The sequence below is a fragment of the Eucalyptus grandis genome, chromosome 1 (genome assembly GCF_016545825.1).
Source record: "Eucalyptus grandis isolate ANBG69807.140 chromosome 1, ASM1654582v1, whole genome shotgun sequence".
Taxonomy (NCBI): domain Eukaryota; kingdom Viridiplantae; phylum Streptophyta; class Magnoliopsida; order Myrtales; family Myrtaceae; genus Eucalyptus; species Eucalyptus grandis.
Genome location: NC_052612.1, coordinates 14,576,464 through 14,598,763, shown reverse-complemented (window position 1 = coordinate 14,598,763; position 22,300 = coordinate 14,576,464). Strand labels below are relative to the sequence as shown.

The following is a 22,300-nucleotide window of genomic DNA, read 5'->3' as shown; positions in this document are numbered from 1 at the left end:
ATAATCGACCGGTAGAGAATCAACTCAAAAATATTGTCGAACAGTTTATAAGGGTAGTGTGTAGTGCTGGCCCTGCTAGGGAGACTAAGGCGATGAAACAATGCCAAATAGAATTGTTAACTAAGACTGAAGTAGATGAAAATAATTAATAATTATTAAAATATATTTTGAATTTGAATCATCAAATAAATAAATACAGTGCAAGTTAAGTTAAATAGAGTAATTTTGGCTAACGTCTTTTGACTTTTGTTGTCCGTGCATTAATTACTATGCACGTGCCTCGTTCAAGAATGAATATCGTGGCCAGAAGAAAGCGTGCAGCCGCGAGAGGGAAAGTCCAAAATTGCTGCCTCCATTTAATGCAAATAGAAGCTCTCTGTCTTTTGTTTTATTCGGCTGAAGTGTGAAGGGAACATAGCGCTCAGGTTGGACTTCTTCGAGAAAGCTTGGGAGTTAGCGTACACGGAGAAAAGTGCAATAATGGGCATTCATTGCGAGGGTTAAAGAAAGAGGAAAGGAGGAGAAAATATACGTCATCGTCCTACGTGGCGCGCACGAGCCTAGGTGGCTCCACTGAAATGTCGACATGTGTTCACTAACTTGGACGGCTGGAAAATGAAAAAGTCTAAAATGTGAGGCTTTCTTTTTCTCTCTCTTCTGTCAGCCGACTGAAAAAAGCCTCGGCAAAAGCAACATTTAATGCTCTTGCCGCTCAAAAATCTCTCTCCTCTTTTCAATTTGCAAACATTTCTTTTGCATTCTCCTTCGTTGAGTTGAGAAGAAAAGACGAAGACACCTTCTCTCTCATTCTCCCGCACGCTTGATCGCTCGCCTCCGCCTCTCCCAAGACCCTCGTCGGTTGCAGGTGCTGCTAAGATCTACCTCTGGCACGTCGCCTCCCCCATGACCCTCGCTTGGTCGCAGCTGCTCGGTCCCGAGCCCCCTTCGCCTCCACCGTCGCCTCCGGAGCCTCATCGGCTGCCACGATTCATCAGACTCCTCTCTCTCTCTATCTCTCTCTCTCCCCCACACATGCTCGTGCCGGTCTCTTGAGAACCCTGGCGGTGTCTACTGTGGCCACACCATATCTCTTAGCCTCGGCAACTTATGAGCCTTGGAACATTGCAGTTGGGGAGGACACTCTGAAATCAGAGATTTGTCTTCATCGAGGTCACTGCACCCGGAGTCCCTATAGAAATTGGATAAAAGAAGAAGTCGACTGTGTATGTCAGTGCTGAACGCGACGCACGCCCACTCGACATCAAGCTCTGGCCAAAAGAAGCACCCAAGGCCGTAAGGAACTTCTTTAAGCTCTGCCTCGAATGTTACTACGACGGCACCATCTTTCACCGCATCATCGAGGACTTCCTTGTTCAAGGTGTCAATCCTTTCCTAGTGGCTCGCAGCACGGGTCCCCCCTTCCCTCCCCCTCTCTCGAAATGGAATTACAAAGATTTTGAGCAATTGGTTTGGTCTGTTAGCATAGAGGGTTCTGTAGATGGTTATTGTTGATGGTGATGGCTGATGTGTTAGTGATGTTCTATGGCATTTGTTCATGTGACTAGAGATTGCATTAGCCCTTGCTTCAATGTAGGATCTGCACAAGTCAATCGTGTATTCTAGGGTGGGGGGAAGAACAACAGATTGGCTTTTAGCTGGGTTTTGCACAAATATATAAGAGATTGTGCTCTAAAGATGGTTCTCTAAAAAGGAAATTATGAATATAGAAATCTATCATGTACAAAAACTTCAATGTAGGTTTCTATGTTGTCCCCCGCTTTTGCTTTCTCTTAACACCATTGATGTTGTGAGCTAGTGATGAGGTTGCTTATTGTTTTCTTTCTTGTGATAGCATATGGCAAGAGTAAATCTTCTTTTCGCACATTTAGTTGTATTTAATCACTGTTTTTAGATAACTAGAGTGTGAAGGCAATCCGAAGGAAGACCATAGAAACTGGTAGGATGAGGTATCTCTGCATTTTCCCTCGCAGGTTCATGAAACTCTTGCGTTCTGATTAATTTATTATCTGAAGATTATGAAGTTTTTAACGTATCTTCAGTTTGGAGTGCACTCGCATTGAAAAGATGGTTAGATCTTTCAATTGGTTTGTGCTAAAGATAGATTTTGTTATGAGAAGAGGAAATTTCCAACTTGTTTTGTCACTTTGGTCTTTCGGCAACAGGAATATTAAATGAGTGATGAAGTCATGTAGAATCGAATTGTTGTATGGACAATAACTGAGCTTAATTCGCATTGAGTGAAGTCCTTGATCTTAAGATTATGCATGTAGTATTATCATGCTCTTCAACATTGTTTAATTTCTGAATTTGAATGAATTTGGTTTTCAAACTCATAACCTTGTTTGTACCTCCCGATGGTCGAATGAGCTAATGTCTTGACTATGGGCATTAATGGTTGAAGCTAGCTAGATTTGTGTATTTAAGTTGGATGATCTTGTCAATATATTTCTCCTGCTTAATTAAATTTTATTGGCTCTTTGCTTATAGTACTGAGGAAGCACAATAAGCTAGTTATGCCTACTGTCTGCTTGCAGCTAGGCATTTCAATGTAAAATACCTTTTCCACTTTGTTCTTGTTTAAATGAGGTGTTGCTTTAGCTGATGGATAATGTATGGTGATGGCTGTGGTGATGTATGTGATTATGCCACCAAGATTCAGTTGCCTCTATTACGTGGTTTGCATAAACTGCCTTGTTCTTTTTACCCAGATTTCTGCTGTCTAATTGCAGTTAGGTCTTCTTCATTGTGGCAAGAGTTGCTGGCTAAGGTGGACAAACAATCTTAGTCCGAACATAAACATGGACCTTTTACTGAAGGGGGAGAAGCTTGTCGGTTAGCTTCATGGAATAGGTCTTTTGAAGCATTTATGGGCAGATCGATTGACTTGATTGAGAAAGTGGAATGAACTTTGAACTAGTCTTCATCTTTGTACTTGGTATTCAGAAGGCAACATAGAGTGTGTGCATGATATTGAAAAGGCAATACATTTAAGGAAGAAGGCTTTCTCTATGTTATGCCTACGATTTGAAATTCATGTACCTTGCTAAGCCCGGTGACAAATAGCCAAGATTTGGCTTCGTCTTGTTGTAAGGAGACTGGGATATTGCCAGGTTTGCTTTAAAGGACAGCCATCATTTCCTTTCAACTGGGATGAATTTCTAGTAATCTCCCAGTCAACTTTTAGTGGTAGATACCATACCAAAGCTCAACCCTGGGTGATGCCTAAGAAATTATTAATTTAGCGCCCCTACAACCCTCTATCGGCATGCAACAGTAATTCACTGGCAAAAAGGTGAGGTGCAATGGCAGGTCTTGACAATTCGCTGATCTAGCTCTAACCTGAAAACAGAGATGCATTTCTTGGAGGGAAAGGGTCTGTCTCTTTTCATCTATTTATCATTTCGAAGCCACCCTATTTCACTAAGAAAAGTTAAGAAATGTTGATTGTGTATAGGTAAAATTAAGTCCATGGCTTCTGTTTTAATCTCAACAAGGTCGAATTTGATCTTGTTATATCTTTTGCATAAAAGTCTCAACCTTTTAATAGATTGTAACTTGCATGGTGCATGTCATTGTCCGTCTCTTAATTTTTCAAAAGATCTAAGTTGTGCATAATCTAAATGTTAAAGGGAACAGGATAAATTTTGGCCTCCAAATAACCATCTCGCTGCGTACCAAAGATCTCGTGAGATGATACAGGTTGAGAAGGGGCACACTCTCACAGTCAAGATCGCCATAATAGGACTCAACAACTTGCTCCAATCAAAGAGAGATTAAAGTTATAACTAAGGACAAGGAGGCATTGCAAGAGCATTAATGGCCGACTACCACATCACTAGACAGTTCTAAAACAATGGTAAGCTTAATCTTTGCTCATTCAAAATTGCAAATAATGCCACAATAGATGAAATTTAAACTAAGTATATTAAAGGGCAACTGTATATGCCAAAAGTTCCTAGCGTCTAGATAACTAAATTCTTCAAGTTTACATGATTATGTCCCAAAACTATCATAACAATTAAGCAGAAGCCAGTGCTACGTGCTTCCTTCGCATGGCTTCAGTACCTACATCATCATCAGCTCAATAAATCAGCAAAAAAACCAAAAAAAAAAAAAATTCCATCACCAAGTGCAAAAGATAACATTATCTCCATAGACAATCAAACAAGAGCAAAGCTCATCACCTTCTCTGAAACCACTCCCGAACTTGTAAGGGTCATTGCAGAGATACCCCATCCTACCAGTTTCTTGGTCTTTCTTTGGGCTGCCTTCACACTCCAGTTATCTAAAAGCAATGACAAATTACATGTCAATGTGAGAAAAGAAGATTTGCACTTGCCATATGTTGTCACAAGAAAGTAAACAATAAGTAACCTTATCACTAGCTCACAACATTTATGGCACAAAGAGAAAGCAAAAGCGGGAACATAGAACAAACAACAGGACCTAACCTACATTGAAGAATTTGTAAATGACATGTTTCTATATTCACAATTTCCTTTTCAGAGAACCATCCTTGGAGCACATTGTCTCTTTTATTTGTGCAAAACCCAGCCAAAGTCAATCTTTTGTTCTTCCCTTACCCCAAAAAAGAAAGAATACACTAAATTAAAGCAAGAACTAAGGCAAGCTCTAGTGTCACATGAGCTAATGCAACAGAACAACGATAACACATCAGCCATCACCAGCAACAATAACTATCAACAAAACCCTCTATGCTAACAGAATAAACCAATTGGTTTTGCTCGAACCCTGCAATTCAATTTCAATAGCGAGAGAAGGGACGTGCGCTGGAGCGAGTAGGATCGCCACCTTGAACTGCAAGTAAACAACATAAATCAGGGTAAAAAAGAACAAGGCGGCTTATGCAGACCACATAATAAAGGAAACTGAAACTTATTGGACACAATCACATACATTACCACAACCATTGCCAATACAATCTCATCCACCAGCTAAGCAACCACCTCATTTGAACAATAACAAAGTGGAAAAGGTATTTTACATTGAAATGCCTAACTGCGAGCAGACAGCAGGTTTGATCAGCTTATTGACAAATATATTGACAAGATCATCCAACTTAAATACACAAATCTAGCTAGCTTCAACCATTAATGCCCACAATCAAGACATTAGCTCATCCGACCATCAAGAAGTATAGACAAGGTTATGAATTTGAAAACCAAATTCCTTTGAATTTAGAAATTAAACAATATTGAAGAGCATGATAATACTACACGCATTATTAAGATCAAGGACTTCACTCAAAGCAAATTAAGCTTAATTACTGTTCATACAACAGTTCGATTCTACATGACTTCACCCTCCTTCAGTATTTTCGTTGCCAAAAGGCCAAACTGACAAAATAATTGGATATTTCCTCTTCCCACAACAAAATCTATCTTTAAGACAAACCAAATGAAAGATCTAACCAAGTTTTCAATGCGAGTGCACTTCAAACTGAAGATATGTTTAAAACTCCATAGAACACAAACTCAATCCCGAAGAAGCTACTCCACCATCCATTCTTGAGCATTGAATACGCAATCTCGACCCAATTCACAATTCAGGGACGGGAGCAATTGGCTTAGCCTCGGTAGCCATTTCTGGGAAGCGAAGACGCAGAAACACAAATTGCAGGTTGGAATCGAATGCAGAAGGAGCTTGATCGCTCATCTTAACGTTGCTTTCACATTAATCATAAACTCATCAGAGCGCAAGTTCCAACCACATGTCCAAAAATAAAGCAAGGGGAAGAGAATCGAATCAAAACCAGATCGCGAAAAAGTAAAAAGCAGCTAGATTCATGAAGCAATCACAGTAAAATAGGAGTCTACAACTTCTCGGTGCCATTCCAGAAAAATCAAACAAAAACTCAGATCACACAAACATGGAGACAAACCTTCCCTTTCGTCGGCGGCTCCAATACGTACATGGTCGACATCTTCTTCTATCCAAATATTACAGGGACTCTGAGTGCAGTGAACTCGGCGAAGACGAGTCTTTGATTTCGGATAATCCTCCCCGACCGCGATGTTCCAAGGTTTTCTGTAGCTCGGTTGGGGAAAAAGAACACCAAAACGACACCGTCAGCTGCGGGTATCCAAAATGTTCCCAAATGACGAAATCATAGATGGGGTGAGGCATGATGACGAGCTCGTCGGAGGGACACAATCGGACGGAGACCCAGAAGTTTCTGAGGCTAAGAGAGATGTTGCGGCCATAGTAAACGTCGCTAAGGTTCCCAAAAGATCGGCGCGATGAGGCTCCGGAGGCAATGGCGGAGGTGAAGGGGGCTCAGGACCCAGTAGCTGCGACTGAGCGAGGCTCTTGGGGGAGGCGACGTGCCAAAGGCAGATCCAAGCAGTAGTGACCCAAGGCGGCTTTGGGGAAGGGGAAGGCGGAGGCGGAGGCGGAGGAGCGCGCAAGAGAAAAAGGGGAGAAGCTTCATCGTTTCTCTTGTCCGAGAAGGCCAAAAAGCTTGAAAATTGAAAAGAGGAGTAAGCTTGAAAATTGAAAAGAGGAGAGAGAGTTTTTAGCGGCAACTCAAATTCGAGCATTAATTATCGAGTCTCCTCAATCCTTTTTCAGTCGGCTGACAGAAGAAAGAGCATTTTAGACTTTTCCATTTTCCAGCCGTCCAAGCCAATGAACACGTGTCGACATTTCAGTGGAGCCATCTAGGCTCGTGCGCGCCACGTAGGACGATGACGTGGTGATTGCTAACTTTCTCGGAAAGAGAGGAGGGTTCATACACCCAATCCCTTCTCTCTTTTAATGCATGCACATGCATACATGTCCATGAATTATGGTGGGGCTTGCTTGGTCTTTTCTTTCGTACGTAGAAGACTTCCTTGTGCTGAAATAATGAGGACTCTCTCTTTAAGAGTATTTAAGAGTCTCAGTCGTAAAATAGAAGTTCAAATTAGTATTTTCATATTATACGCTCATCATTTGATGTTATGAAATATCGTAGGATCGCACAAAGATATAAATAAAGAAAAATACAAAAACTTGTTCTAAGTTTTAGGTTTCACTTATCTAGGATTTGAAATTTACCCATCGAAATAAGTTCTCCAATTTTTAGGATTTGGAACATACCATACATACCTTGGAACTTGAAACCGGATAAATTCCCACTGGTTTGGTTCTTAGGTTTCAAGTTTCAAGTTCTACCCTAAAACCATGTTTACCCCTACTTGCAAGTGTGGTGCCCTTGGTATATAGTCCTGTAGATAGGCGAGTCATCCTTTATCTTCTGGACCTGCTTGGTCGCTTGACACCCTTGGTCGAATTTGTGAGAGCACCCGTAGTAGTTCCTACAGACAGAGCTTTAATCACAAGCAATAACACATTGTCCTTACTTGTTTTTTTTTTTTTTTTGGTGACCCAGGGAACCTTCGTGTGCTCTTCGCTTAGACTAAACCCTGGAGGGAGTAGAGTCACTACCACCCTTGCTCCCCGGATAAGTTGTGGATTTCTTTCCAACAAGGCAGACGATGCAGGGATTCGAACTCTAGACCTCTAGCGAAAGGAACCAACGCCCAACCACTATACTGCCACCACGGGTGGTTCATTTTCCTTAATTGTTCATCATGAGAGAAGCATAAATAATTTAGCCAAGTCAATAGATGGATGTGTTTCTTATTGTGAGATTTTTGTGGACGACTACTAATTGTTTCAAAAGTTTAAACTATTAAATATATGCATGATTTATTATTTAAATATTCTCATACTTATTAATTTGAAGCCATGATTTTTTGTAAAGATTCCCACATATTATTTGTCTTAGACATCAAGCAATAATAGATTTCTTTCTACTTCATAATTTTTTTTCTCCTATATATATGAGAGATTAATGAAAATGGATAAATCATTTGTGAAGTACCTTGGGAACTCCGACTTGAGAATCGCTTCTTGAGCATATTTTCTCCATGAGTACCCGTCGAAGACAAATTCGTGGTCGTCCAATCTTGTCCATGTATTCGAAGTCCCTCTACAGAAAAATGAGTAATTCCCAATTCATGTTAGAATTATTAAGATTTATGTATAAATCTTAAAAATTAACAAAACAAATAAAAATATATATAAAAAATTAATGAAAATAGATGCATCATTTGTGAGGTACCTAGGTAACTCGAACTTGAAAATCAAATTCTAGTCCAATCTTGTCCATTTATCCAAAGTCTTTCTGCAAAAAAATGAGTAATTTTACTTTTTTTTTTTTGTTACAATTACTTAGACCAATATAGATAATTTAGCTCCATATAAAACCTCTTTCATCCTATGTTCCATGTAAAGCTTCTTTTATTTAGGCTATGTCCATTTTATATCTAATTTTGTCCTGTTTTAAGCAGACAACAAACATAGAATATGATAAATTTTGATTTTATTAAACTACTAAACGCAAAAGGGAGATCTTCACACTGTCATGTGATTTCTTCCCATAAAGAAGCTTCATATTTTTTTTTTTTTCAGTGTGTTAAACACTACTTAAATCGATAAATTACTTTCAGACTAAGTCAGAAGTAAAAAAAAAAAGAAAGAGGACCTTAATTGCCTCGGGACCGGTGTACTAGTGCTCTCCTCATCAGTCCTCGAACCTGACACAGGATTTGGTCGAGACCTCGTCGGACTCGGCCATCCCCAATAAGGATAGGCTGTTGGCGAACGACTCCTCGAGGTCTTCGAGCAGATCTTCTGCAGACGAGGGCAGCTGTGTGTTATTGCCAGCTTGGGAGTGAGCGTTGAACAGGTCTAGGAGCGTCTCCACGGACTTCTGGGCTCGGAGGATCTCCTCGATCATGCGCTTGCGGCTTGTGGAAAGGTTCTGAGGCCAAGCGAAACGCTCCATCGATGTAAATGCACTTGCCAAAAAACAAACTTACATCTGTTATTATACTTGCGGGAAACTTCATTTAAATAGATAAATTAGTTTTCAGACAAAGTCAAAAGTAAAAAGACGCGAATTTTGGCCCTTGCTTACCTTGGGATCGGAGGCTTGATGCTTTCACTTCCCTCCGAGACCTCGGACCTGACACAGGCGTTGGTCGGGAGCTGCAAGACCTCGTCGGACTCGCGCTCATCGATTCAGATATGGAGTTGCCGAACGACCTGAGGACGTTGAAGAACAGATCTTCAGCGAACAGGGGCTGCCCTGTGTTATTGCCAGTTTGAGAGTGAGCGTCGAAAAGATCTCTGAGCTTCTTCGTGGGATTCTGGTCATGGAGGAGATCCTGGATCGCGTGCTTGCGGCTTGAGGAGAGGTTCTCAGGCCAAGCGAAACGCTCCATCGACGAGACAGGTGTTGGGCTTTGCTGGGTGACGAGGGAGGAAAACGAAAAGAGAGAGCGAGAGAGGCTTTTTGACGAGGACAAAGCTCCAGGCCGTGCGGAAAAGAGGCGAGGAAGATTGGGAGGAGGGTTGTGCGAAAATTCCGCGTCTCCTGGGATCTAGAAGACAATGAGTATCTTGTCTTATTAGTACTATCATATATCGATGGGAGCGGATGGTTTAATTTTCTCAAATGTCATTATGTATGTGACTCAAAATTATAATTATGAAGCCTACGGAGATCGTTACATAACATTTGTTATTTTGCTTTATTAATGTTGTTAGAAATAATTGCAAAATAATTAAACGACTTCCCAATTTATTTGATCAAGTCCCAAATCTTCCTTAGAAAGTGCAATCGAATCTTAAATTTCTAATTAACTCTTAATCCTTTATTGAAAAATTACAATTAAGTCCAAAAATTTAAATTGAAAAGTAAAAAATTCCTTAATGACGCATGGGTGATTTCGAGTATTTCATTTTAAGGACTTCGATGGCATTCTCGTGTGTGTGTGTGTGTGTAAATCACATAGAACCTAAGAAATCAAACGTGTTCACCATTTCAGCATAACTTCCCAGAAACCAACAAAGACGGTTCATCCATTGGGACACCAGCAAACTTCCAAGGCAACAAGACGAGACCACCAAAATCACTTGGAGCTGAATCGCAGCCAGAGTAGAGGATGGAAAAATCCGTACCTGATGAAGGACTTCCCCTTGGTGCTGGTCGTGGCATTAGGAGCTATCAAAAGAAGGTGGGATCGCAGACCTCGGAGCACGGGGGCCTTCACTGCCTGCACGGAAGAAGAAGGCGTTGGAGCGGGAGGTGAAAGCTTCGTTGAAGTAGTCGTGGACGGAAGAATCGACGGTGACGATCGAATCGCAGAAGCAAACTAGAGCTACCGAGAAAAAGAAGAAAAGCCCTAACCGGCGCTTGGCTCTGCAGGATTCTCTCTCTCTCTCTCTCTCTCTCTCTCTCTCTCTCTCTCTCTCTCTCTCTCTCTCTCTCTATGTGAGCAAAATGCCTTGACAAGTGAACTAACCACGGAACTGAGATGCTTCCTTTTTCTTATTGTAATTTCTAAAAAGAAGGGAGTTTCTACTTTCCCAATGAGTATAGAATACTTTACTACTAGTAGCATAAAAAATTTGTTATCAACTTAGGCAGATTTTTCATTTTCTTGGAAAATTACGAACCATGTGATTGAAAGAACTTATGACTATCTAAGGAAAACTATGCCAATGTCAAATAAAGTTACGATCCATTATGTAATTTATTAGGGATGCACATGACAACCATTATGTTCCAGAAATAGTTACTAAGCAAAAATAATTGTTTGATAACAATACAAAATTTCTACTCTAAAAATAGAAATTCGTTTGATAACGACATAAAATTTCTTCCTTTCGAACGGCGGCTGACCAGCGGATAGCGGTGACAGATGGTAGCGGCCAGCGGCGGCGATTGGCGGTGGCGGCGACCGACGACCGGTAGCGACGGCGGCGAGCGACCGACGGATGGTGGTCGGCGGCGACGGATGAAGGACCGATTGACGAACGATGAGACGAATTTTTATTTTTCATTTCTATTCCAAAAATAGAGAAGTAGAAAATTTTAGCTTTTGATTTTTATTCCAAACCTATTTCTGAAACAAGAATCTATTTTAAAAATAGAAAAATGAAATAATGTTACCAAACAGATTTCTATTCCAGAAACAAATCTGGAATAGAAAAATTGTTTCTGGAATAGAAATTTTGGTTTGTCATGCACCCCCTAATTAATTGAAAAAGAGACATACTACTAACTTAGGTAGCTTGTTAGTTTTTCTGGACAATTACAAATCATAGAATCTATATTATTTACGACGATAAAGGAAAAATTATATTCTATAAAGAAGGTTACAAAATGATACATGACGGATAAGTTGCTGTTATGAACAAAAATTATGAATTTTAAAGAAAGATTACTGTCAATTAGCCAAAAACATTCTCCTTTTTTTCTTATGTCACTGTATAGTAGGACCTCGAAAACATATTTGTAATTCTGTACTAAGATTAAAAATAATCATGTTAGGTTACAAAGTTATTTCTCCAAATGATATCAGTCTTTTCTAGCATGTTTATGAAAATAGATTTTAATGTTTTAATACAATATGAGTCTAAGAAACATCTTTTTCTGGCTTGATTTAATGATAATTATAATTTTTAGAGATGATGATCTAACATGGATTTATAATCTGAATTTGATACAGGAAAGTAAATTCTAACCACTATTAATATGATGCATTCAGAGATTTTAACACTCATAATATGTCGAAATGGAGTATACATACAATATGACATACTTCTTATTGGTTCGATAATTGCATAACAGGGACTTCTGTACATTGACATTGACACTCTTCTGATCTTGTTTTTACCTTTGCGTTGAATGGAAGCCCATGAGATAAGTCAACGATGGGCTTTTTTACCTTTGCGTTGAATGGAAGCCCACGAGATGAGTCAACGATGGCTTTGACTAGAGATCCACGTCTGACAAGCAAACATAGCTTAGCCCGTGTTGGATTTTAACTTCTAATCTTGATATTATAACTTCTAAGTTTGGATGCTTCAAAAGAAGTTGCTAGTCCGAAATGCGCGCCCAAACCACCGCCCCGACTTGAAACTTGAAAGCAACCTTGGAGAGACAGCACAAGCTTGGTGGACAAACAACACCAATTATGCAGACGTCATTATTTTCACAGTTCTTCACTTAGAGAACATTCCCTTTTTTTCCCTTTCCCTTTTAATCAATCAGCCACTTAGTGTGATGGCTGATTCCTAAACCAAAATTATACTCGCACGCGAAAATCGCCATACCATGATGGCTCAAAATCTGAGACATTTCTCCTACTTAACTTAAAAACAACACAAAATCCACTTGGCAAAAAGTTAGAACGACACACAAAATCTTATACGAAATTATAAGTGAGAGAGAGAGAGCCAATTGGAATCCAAAAAAAGGAAAAGAAAAAGAAGAAGATGCCGAATACCAATGTCTGAATCCGCCGTCGAATTCGATCTCGAAGAAGAAGGAGAAGAACTCTCGATCGTCGTGTTGTCTCAAACTCTCGATTCGCTCAGCTCGCTCAAGTCGGAGAGAATAAAAATTTTAAAAGAGATGAAAGTGGATTGGGAGTAAACCCCATTAATTATTTCTTAATTTAAATTCGGTAAATATCATATTTTAAGTACTTTCCTATTTTGACTTTTAAAAGAAAATCCCAGAATTGTTGACATTGCATCAATTCCATGCCTTGTCACCACTTGCCACATTGTCTTTAGAATAGTTCATATTAATTTTACTTGTCATTAAAATCAAGTCATCTAAAAACGTCATTAATTTAATAATTCATGCATATTAAACTTGGGTTAAAATTGCATATAGGAAAACATCAGAAAGAATTAGTTTGAGATTGCATGATTATTTAGAACTCAATGTTTGTTTAGTTTAGGCTATGCATGCTACTTTTTTTTTTTTTTTTTTTCATTTTTTCATTTTTAATCAAAATCTTTTGTATATTGGGAAATTCATCATAGTAAAGCTGTGCTTTATTCTTGGCAATTTTTATTTGTTGCTTTGGTTTATTGAGTGCTAGATCATTGATTGTGCACCCTAGCGGGCCTTAAAATTAATCAAGATTGCCTATAAAATATTTTTTAAAATAACATGGTAAAGGTACCGTACGGAAAATGAAGTTAAATTAATCTAATGTAATTAAGTTCCCCAAACCCACTTTATCTCTAGTTCATATATAGGATTCTAATCAACCTACCAATAATTTATTAGTGCTGACTCATAATTGAATTAATTTACATGTTAAATTGATTAAATTAAAACCCAAAAGTTTCCATACTACGTCCTTGGGCTTGGCAACCCATTAACTTTCCTATTGGTGACTTATCTCTTGGAAGGTCCTCCTGAGTCTAATATACATTGAAAGTATGTTAAGTGAATGTCGCCAAAACAAGAAAATAATATATTCCCTTTCTCTATAAATCAAAACGACACTGTAACTTAGATAATCGGGATAATGCATCAATAACTCTCGATTATTCGTGTAGCATGTGCATTTAATCAATTATTGATGAAAACTTATTATCCACTACCATGTGTCTTTATTCTTTTGAAGAGAAAGTTTGCCCATGAAATTTCATTTGTTACTCTTTAATACAGTTCGGCCCAAGCAATCATAGGAATGGTAGGTAATGCCAATTATACTAAAAATTAGTTTACAAAATTGGTTTAATACTCTAAGTGAGAGATTGGAGAGTGAAGTCTCTTTCTAAAGGCCCTTTCTCTATAATACAGTCACGGGTTTGGTGATTGTTAACGGAGGTTAAAAATAGATAACTATGGTAGAAATCGTGTGAAATGAGACTTTGAAATATTTAACATGTATTATTTTATACATGGGTAATTTAGAAATACATCTATTTTCTTAGAAGTAAATGTATAGATTTGGTTTTCTTTTCCTGTTTTCCTCCAAAAATTTCAGGAAAAAGAAAAATAGCGTTGTTTAAAATTTGAAAAATACATAATTATTGCACTTTTAAAGATTTTTTTTTATTAGACACTTTTAAAGGTTTTAGGCGCGTGATTTTAACTAAATAAAAAGCTTTCAATCTACAAATCTTAGGAAAAGTAAAATACGTGTAACGAAAAACAACATATGGGGGATGAATATTGAGTCTTCCTCTTCTTCTGACTTTTCCTTAACCCGAGAGTGCTTTGACTCTCGAATAAAATCAAGCAGTGCACGTCCATCAAATCTGCAGATGAAGGGTAAAAGATATTAAGATCTTAAAAGGTGTAACATATTTTCGGTACTATTAATAAAAGGAAAGAAAGAAAGAAGAAGAAAAAAAACTAAAACACCCTTTTTACATGTATTTTGAGTAAATTTGGCCCCTGCATATATTGTTTCTCCATTTGCGGCTCTACGTCCCTCCAACGGACCATGGCCGCGAGGAGCGATGGCTAGGGGGAAAGGCGGCGGGTTTCCTTGATGGGCCGGCGTAGCCGCCTCCGCCAGTGACCACGCTGGATGGGAAAGTAATGGGGAATGTTCGGTTGGAGGACAATGGGGGGCACTGGAGGTGATTTGGAGATGCAGGTCGAAGAGGAGATGGATCGGAAGGACCGCTAGGAAGCTTGAAAACTAAGGTAAATTTGATAGATATGGTTGATTATGGCTTATTGCCTTTATAACCATTTTCTAAGGCTTAGAGTAATTAGTTTACCTCAGCTGAATGGGTTCTTGGATATTAGTTGCGCTAGAACAGTTAGCTTTGTTGTGTTTGACCAAATGCAGCTCCTTGTGTCCATAGTTGAGTTCGGAGGAAGGGAGGGAGGGAGGGAGGGAGGGAGGGTAGTAGTGTTTGAGGAATAGAATAAATATTTTTCAAGATAAATCGGGCATACTATGTTTTGACGCCATGCTTGTTCCTTAGAGTGTATATAGCTAGATGTTTTGGGTTGGTTGTTGCTTCTTGCAATTGTATAATAATGTTCTACGCACCTGTTTGCAGGATGGAAATTTTGTTGTGTGTAATTACCTACCTAAGTAAACACAGCATGAGGTGTAGTTTGGAATAGGTGGGCTCATTTACTTGTTTAACTTTCGATTCATCGACCAATCAAACCCTCCTAGGGGAGATATTATGCTCCTTTGTATGTAGCGAGACTTTTAGACGCTAATAGATGATTTGAAAAGTGTGAAAAGTGAGATGTCACAGGATCTCCTCTTTGTTTTGCTACAATTCAAGAAGCATTTTGTCCAATCGAGGTGTTTATTAGTCTTTTAAACGGACTTGGCAATTTAGCAGTTACAAGACTTATCAAGCTACTTCAGGGAAAACTTGTCACGCCTCTAACCCTGAGCGTGTGCCCATCCCTATCTAGTTGATAATAATTTGCGACTTCCCAGGATGAGTCGCCGACCCTTTCCATTTCATTGCACATGCAGAAGCGAAAAGAAATCCCATGATAGTAATCATCTCGAGATAGAAAAGTAGGATACAAATTCACAAAACAAACATGCCTTTATTTTCACATAATGTAAAGTACAAGGTCTATGACCAAAAGGCCACAAAAGACTGTCCTCCAAAAAGAGATGGTCCTAGCTGACCTACACTTCACATCCCCTCCTCTCGGCTCTTGGTCCTCCACTCGACGACCTTGAAAATATTGGCCCACAACGGGGTGAGATATAATCTCAGCGAGGCTAAGCTCTAAACCCCGATTAGGAGGGAAATACGCCTAGAAGCGTACTAATCACGCAATCATTCAATTAGCATAGAGGACTTACCTCGCCTTAGTTCCACCCTGTAGGTCAGCACAATTTATATCACATTGCATATAATCAATGCACACAACAACTTGAACACCTTATCAACTCAATTCATCACAAGGGTCCCGATTATAAGACCAAACCATTATGACACGTCTGATACTATGCCACACGGTTTTGTCTAATAATCAGACGCATCAATCTCAAACAATCATGCGTTCCAATTGTTAATTACACCCCTTAAGGGTATGGCCAACTCCAAAATTGGTAGTCTTCTGGCATTGCCAAGTGTCGTCTCACCTCCTTTGAGCACGGCGACGTCTCTTAATTAGACGGCTTCCTCGAAGGGGCGTAGGTCCAGAATCTATTGCGACCCGAGTCCCATTGAATGGGTAACGTCCAACTTAACAGCCTAGGACGGTTTTTCTTAACCAACACACGACCAATCAATCTTGGCCAAGGACACTGTGCATTGCACTCAAATGTCTCCATTAAAATAGTGATCTTAGCCTATTTTTTTCGTATTAAAATATTCCTAAAAATAGTCGTGTGTGGGTACATTGTTAATTCTAACCAGAAGACTGATACCTATCTTTTTCAAACCACACTATTTGATATAGTACTTAAAATCCATTTTCGGTGTTAAAACCCGACATCCGAGATTTTTGAATAAATATCAAAATCCATTAATTTTGGAATTAAATACTTAAAATTCCAATCGGTACTCAATTTGCACAACTAACACTCAATTGCAGAAATTAACCACACCATTTCAATCGGCCACGAAATTCGGTCACCAACTACCTTGGCCTAAATTCCTTTATAATAATTAATAATTAATTAACTTAGAAAATTAATTAATTAATTCAATTTAATTTCTAAAAATACTAACCTAGGCCAAAATCATTAAATTAAACACCAATACCGACCCGGAAAATTCTGAACCCTTCTAGATAAATGGTACAATTTATTTAGGCCTTAGCTAATCCATGCTAACCACCTAACATACTCATTTAAATAATTAAATTTCTAATTTAATCTAACTAACCACCTAATTCCTAATTAAATAAATCTAAACCTCTTAAACGGCATTAACCTAATAAGCAGAGTTTAGAGTATAACTCACCGGTTTATTGTGGAAACCGGTTCATTGCGACGACGGCACGACGGTGGCCGAAATCCGAATTTTCGGCGGCGTCGGCGGATACTCAGGCCGGACCTAAAATGGGCCCAACAAATCTCAGCCCAAATCTGAGATTTGTTTCCAACTTGGGCTGGACTTCAACTGACTTGCTGGAATTGGGCCTACTAAATCTGGGCTGCTGCAATTGTGGGCTTAAAGGAGCTGCTGGGCCTCGCTGGACTAAGCTTCAAATGGGCTGAATTTGCTGGACTAACTTAATGGACTGAGATGGGCTGGCTCTTTGGGCCGAAATGCTGCAATTTACGTGGGCTTGACTTCAATGCAAAAAGATGGGCTGCTCGATGGAAACTCTTCGGTGGGTCTTCGAGCTGCAAGGGAAATAGGCCTTGCTGGAACTCGCTCGCCGAAGACACGAGCTGGATTTGTGGATTGAAGACGCACGAACGAAGCTGAAATGGAAGACTCGGACGCGTGGGGCTCGGACGGCAGCTGCTTCGGACGTGTGGCCGTTGTTTCAGTCAACCAAGGAGCTTCTGAGGATGTCGCTGTTGACTGGACGAGTGTGCTGGCAGCCAAGAAGCGAAACAGAGATGAAGATGCGTGAAGAGGAGGCTTCGGTGGAGGCGTTGGACGACTCTCGGCGAAGCAGATTCGGTCTTCGGTGGGAAGCTGGCGGGTCAACAATCAAAGCAAGTTTGGAGAAGCTTTGACCGAAGAAGCTGAAGACGCAAGGCTGAGGGGGGGGAATATGATGATGGCGTTAGATGATGGTGTATGTTGGATGATGATGATGGTGGTGGGAAGACACGTGAAGAAGAAATGAAAATAGGGCAGCTTGGGGTGTTCGTGGCAGCTTGCAAGGAATCGGTGGAGTGTGGATCTTCGGTGGATGTGAAGATAAAAGACAGAAGATGGTGCTTCGGTTTTGCTCGAGGGAAAGAGGAACAAATGAAAGTAAAAACAGAATAGAAAAGATAAGAGAGAGAAGCCGAAGGAAAGGAAAGTGAAAGACAAAAAGCAGAGGGGGTCGACGATGAAGACGCACGAAGGAGACGCACGAAGAAGCGGAATGGATGAGGCCAATCGGTCAAGGAAATGATGAAAATATTCTAAAAGTCCAAGCCTCATCCCCTTAATTAAATGCATTGTCCCCCTAATTCTTTCTCAAGTTAGATTTTCCATTAAATCAAATTTTGATGCAAAAATTTCCAGCCCTTTGTCCAAAACCGAATTTCATTAAATTAAATTTAATTTCCTTACTCAATTTCCCAAATTGAGATATGATTTCGATGAAGAAAAATCCCGAAAATTTTCTGCAAATCTTCGACACCTGAAAGGCTCGGCTTAGAAGTCTAAATTTCCATCGACTTAGCCCATCTGAATTTCCGCTAATCTTCGACGTCCGAATCAATTTTCCGTAAAAATCCTGGAATCTCTGAAAAATCTTTGGAGGATGAGTTAACATTTCTAAAATAGCTCGTGACACCCCAGAACTTTCAATTTCTGAAATCGGGTTCAAATTCGTGGTTATTTTCAATCCGGCGCGCTTTTAGCTTAACCTAGTCTACCGGGTAACTTTTAGGAATTTTTGGTGCAATTGATCCATGATCGATTTATCTCGAGTCACATCATACATCTTTGACACATTGGCGACCCTCAGTTGTCATGAAAATTTCGAGGTTTCATTTACGGGCATCGGGTACCAAAACAATAGAAAAATCGGTTTAATGCCAATCGATGAGTATTTTGCAATCAAGTGAAATCACCCACACTCTGATCACATATCTCAATCCAATCGACCTATCTCTGGTCTTTGATCGATTTTTGACAGTGCCGTAATGACCCTTGCAGATCAACTCGGTCGAGCAGTCAATTTCTGATCGAATTCTCAAGTCTATTGTGTTAAAATCCCTTAATGGTTTCACCCGATATGCTAGTTATCTCGTGAGGGGCCCTCTTAAAGAATAAGGCAATAAGCCCGTCGATGAAAAGCCCATTTCATCTCATCGAAATCAGACTCGAAAATTAGGATGTCACAAAACTACCCTCAAATCCTATTACAGAATTTAGCAGAGGTTAGTAGGAATCCCAAAAGTATTTTAGGAGAATTATGGGGTTCTTTGGAATTTGTCGAAGTGTGGGGGACAAGATAAGCATCTCAAATGCAGCTCAAATGGCAACTACGATCCGTGGCTCGATCCTCGCGAGATGAACATGCAATGTGTTGCTTAATACTCAACATTTCTCATTTGATTATTTATTATGATTTTTGTTTGCATTAATAATTGGAAGAATCGTGTCTATTATTTTGGATGATGACGTTGTTTTGGGTGAGGTTCATAGTGGAAGTGTACTTTTTCTAACTTTTGGATGTGCAATTGCCACAAAATCTCATGTTTATCTGTATATGTAGTGTTGTATTAGGTTAAGCATTTGACATTTAGGAATTAAATTTCTTGAAATTCTTATATATTGAGATCTAGCAGTTGTTGTTAACCTAAATAGAAGTCTTTTGGCAGCTATTTGATCATCAGTATAATGTGGGGTTGCTTCTGTTCGACAAAAAGGAGTGGAACTTGAAGTTTGAAGAGTTTGGTCAAGCATTATCAGAAGCACGACAACTTATCCAATGAGAACAATCAGCACATTTGATTGCAATGTCTGAAGCTAAGAAGAAAGAGGAAAATCTGAAGAAAGCTTTGGCTTTTGAAAGGTAGTGCGTGGCAAATGTATGCTACTTCTTGCTAATAGTCTTGCAATTTGAATGCTCTAGATTTTGCATTGCATTTTAACTACTTATATTTTAGAAATACAATCAACTAATGACAAGCTGTCTACTGAATTTGTGTTGCCAAAATTTCGTTCATGGGCACTAGGGATTGCTAAATCGGATAGTTTAAAGGTAAAACAAACTCAATTGCCAGATGATTCTTCTATGATCTAGCATAACGACTGTACTCCCGATGGAGAACTCTTTTTTGAGCACCGGTTTGATTATGATTGCCAAATTATGTGTTGCTAATCATATTAGATTAGCCACTCTGGTTGATTGTGTTAATCTAGTGGTTGATGAATCTAAGAGTGCTCTACCCATTCTTAAAAAAATTTCAAGATCTTTGTCTGTATATTTTCATGAATTATTGATGAAAATCTTCTTTTGCCAAAAAGGTTAACGAGAGCTCTGTTTTAGCTTTGTTTGGTTTTTGTGGGGTTATGGTATAATTTGGGAAGAGCTTGCTCCTTTCATTCAATTGAATTTTCAGTTTGTGGCAACAAGTCACCATCTTCTTAAAAGTAAGTTTTCTAACTCCTCTGTAAAGGCCAAGCGTGAAAAGCAAAATAAGTATTGCTTTTGTAAGCTCGTTTCACGCGTTCGGGATTTATGCCATTGTGGATCTTATTTGCTAGCCTCCCTTTCCCTACAATCTGACCCTTCTTAGACACGAAGTATGTGATTGCACTGCGCACACATAGAGTTGCAGGACATGCATAGGCATGTTTTAGACAAATTTATGTCTAGGGAAATAGTAGATTGTCGACGTTGGTTTAATATGTGGCAATGTGAGGCCATATTTTCCTATTTAAGTATAAAAAGTCGAGCTTTATCCTTGTTTCTTCCTTTGCCTGAGTTGCACTGCAAATGGGAAGATATAACGAGAGCCATTCCTCAACTTGATTTTTTTGAATATATCTTCTCTCATGTGAGTGCTGGAAGTGAATGTGATTAGCATTTGAAGTCTTCCATATATTTGTTACATTGATGAACTTCATTAATGTAGCTAGAGAAGGCTCTGCACGAAATACATAATGAGCAGGACCGAATAAAGCTTGATTCTGAGAAGAAGTTGTCTCAAGCGAGTGCTTTGACTATTGGAATGGAAAATAGGTCATTGGAGGTGAATGAGACACTGCACGATGTTCATGCCAAACTCCGTAGCTCAGCAGAAAAAGTTCACAATTGGACTTGAAGTTGCAAGAGATGGAGGCACGCGAAATTGTACTTTAAAGGGAGCATTTTTCTTTGAAAACTTAGTATGCTCTTTTCAACCTGTTATGCACCATGCATGATAACGTTGGTTACATTGCTATAGCTGTAAGAAATACTCAGCAAGTGATGTTGCAAATCTGGCCTTTTTTGGCGGGCAGGAAGCACACAGGGCTGCATTTTATAAACAGAGAAAATTTACAAGAGTGGGATCAAAAGTTGCAGGAGAGGGAACAAAAAGCTGTGTGAGAATAGGAGAATCCTTAACGTGAAGGAGGGAAAGGCCAATGAAATTGACCAACTTCTTATGCAGAAGGAGATGGATCTTGAAGAAGCTTACAGAAACATGATGTCATCCAAATCAATGTTGTATGAGAAAGATAAAGATATAAATCAAAGTTTCGCGGACTTGGCTGCAAAAGAAAAGGTAAGTTCACTGTTCAGTGCTGCTGGTTCTCCTGTCGGTCTTTGCAATCAACCTACATCATATTTTTCCAATGGTTGCTTAGTTCACTATTCAATTTGGTTGCAGGAAGTACAGTAAGAAGAAAGCATTATAAGATCAAAAGAGGAAAAGCTACTTGCATTGGAGAACAAGCTGAATCTGGGAGAGAATGTGAGTTGGATGCATAATCTATCTCTAGAAATTACTGATTTATTACATACTGAACAAAGTTTTTAAAGATGGACTTGGATTTGATGGTTTTTCTACTTATGATCATTATTTTGTATTTCATCTTCTAATAGGTGTTGGATCAGTTCTTTTTTAACAAAATAGCTTTATTTTTTTGGCAAGTATAGTCCAACTAATTTATAAAATTGCTGTGCCTCATGCTTCTTGTCCTTGTCAATGGCGCTGCTTATGATTCAACACAAATATGATTAGCTCAAAAGGCATTTTCTTCGTGGAATAGGGGAGATAATGATAGGTTGGGGATTCATATTCCAAAAGATCATCACAATCAGACTCCACAATCATGTCAAAACATGAGAGCTAGACATCACATCACACACCCTTAATCACGACTGATCTATTCAGCAGATTTGAATACAGCGTAGTAATCAGCTTATGTGGATTGATCGTTGTTGTTGCTATTGTTGCCATGGCAATGGCTGTGGCCGTGGGGGTTCAGATCATCCTCATTGGGCAACTATTGCTCGTGATTCACTGATAGAAAGTCGAAGAAAACGAGTGTTGATGTGATCGCCTTGTTCGGCAGCGTGGCTAGTGTTGAAACTTAGGGGGATGGAATCATCCCTAGGGCTTGGTGAGTCCAGGATGAATAGTTGGGGTGGACTTGAGGATGATCCTGCAAATGTGGTGGCCTCACCTTCATATTTCTGAATGGTGAGCCACGATTTTATTGGCCTCCTCTCTCGTACATCTCTTCTTTCTTGCCCATCGTCATGTTGCTGATGTTGCTGTTGTCCCTCTCTCCACCACCACCTCCTCTTTCACGCGCGGGGTCGACAGAGTTGGAGATG

The 22,300-nt window shown here is 39.5% G+C and overlaps 1 protein-coding gene and 1 long non-coding RNA gene across 2 annotated transcripts; both read right to left on the bottom strand.

Moving 5' to 3' along the window:
- Window positions 1-3,867: 3,867 nt before the first annotated feature.
- LOC104448066 lies at window positions 3,868-6,509 on the bottom strand. Its single transcript, XR_005549757.1, has 3 exons — window positions 5,924-6,509; window positions 4,206-5,627; window positions 3,868-4,086 (listed from the first exon to the last, which is right to left on the bottom strand). It is a non-coding gene; the product is annotated as an uncharacterized LOC104448066 (long non-coding RNA).
- A 707-nt stretch (window positions 6,510-7,216) lies between these two features.
- Window positions 7,217-9,314, bottom strand: LOC108958917 (WRKY DNA-binding transcription factor 70-like). Its single transcript, XM_039316933.1, has 4 exons — window positions 9,049-9,314; window positions 8,625-8,888; window positions 7,910-8,017; window positions 7,217-7,340 (listed from the first exon to the last, which is right to left on the bottom strand). The coding sequence occupies exons 1-4, from the start codon at window positions 9,312-9,314 to the stop codon at window positions 7,217-7,219; spliced, it is 762 nt and encodes a 253-aa protein (XP_039172867.1).
- Between the last annotated feature and the right edge of the window lie 12,986 nt (window positions 9,315-22,300).

What these genes read in the sequence shown, in the direction of transcription:
- LOC108958917 (XM_039316933.1), bottom strand. Translation starts at nt 9,314, where the DNA reads ATGGAGCGTTTCGCTTGGCCTGAGAACCTCTCCTCAAGCCGCAAGCAC. An exon ending in TCGACCAAATCCTGTGTCAG is followed by an intron (nt 8,018 to 8,624) that starts GTTCGAGGACTG and finishes ATTTTTCTGTAG; the next exon opens with AGGGACTTCGAATACATGGA. An exon ending in CTCAAGTCGGAGTTCCCAAG is followed by an intron (nt 7,341 to 7,909) that starts GTACTTCACAAA and finishes CTCTGTCTGTAG; the next exon opens with GAACTACTACGGGTGCTCTC.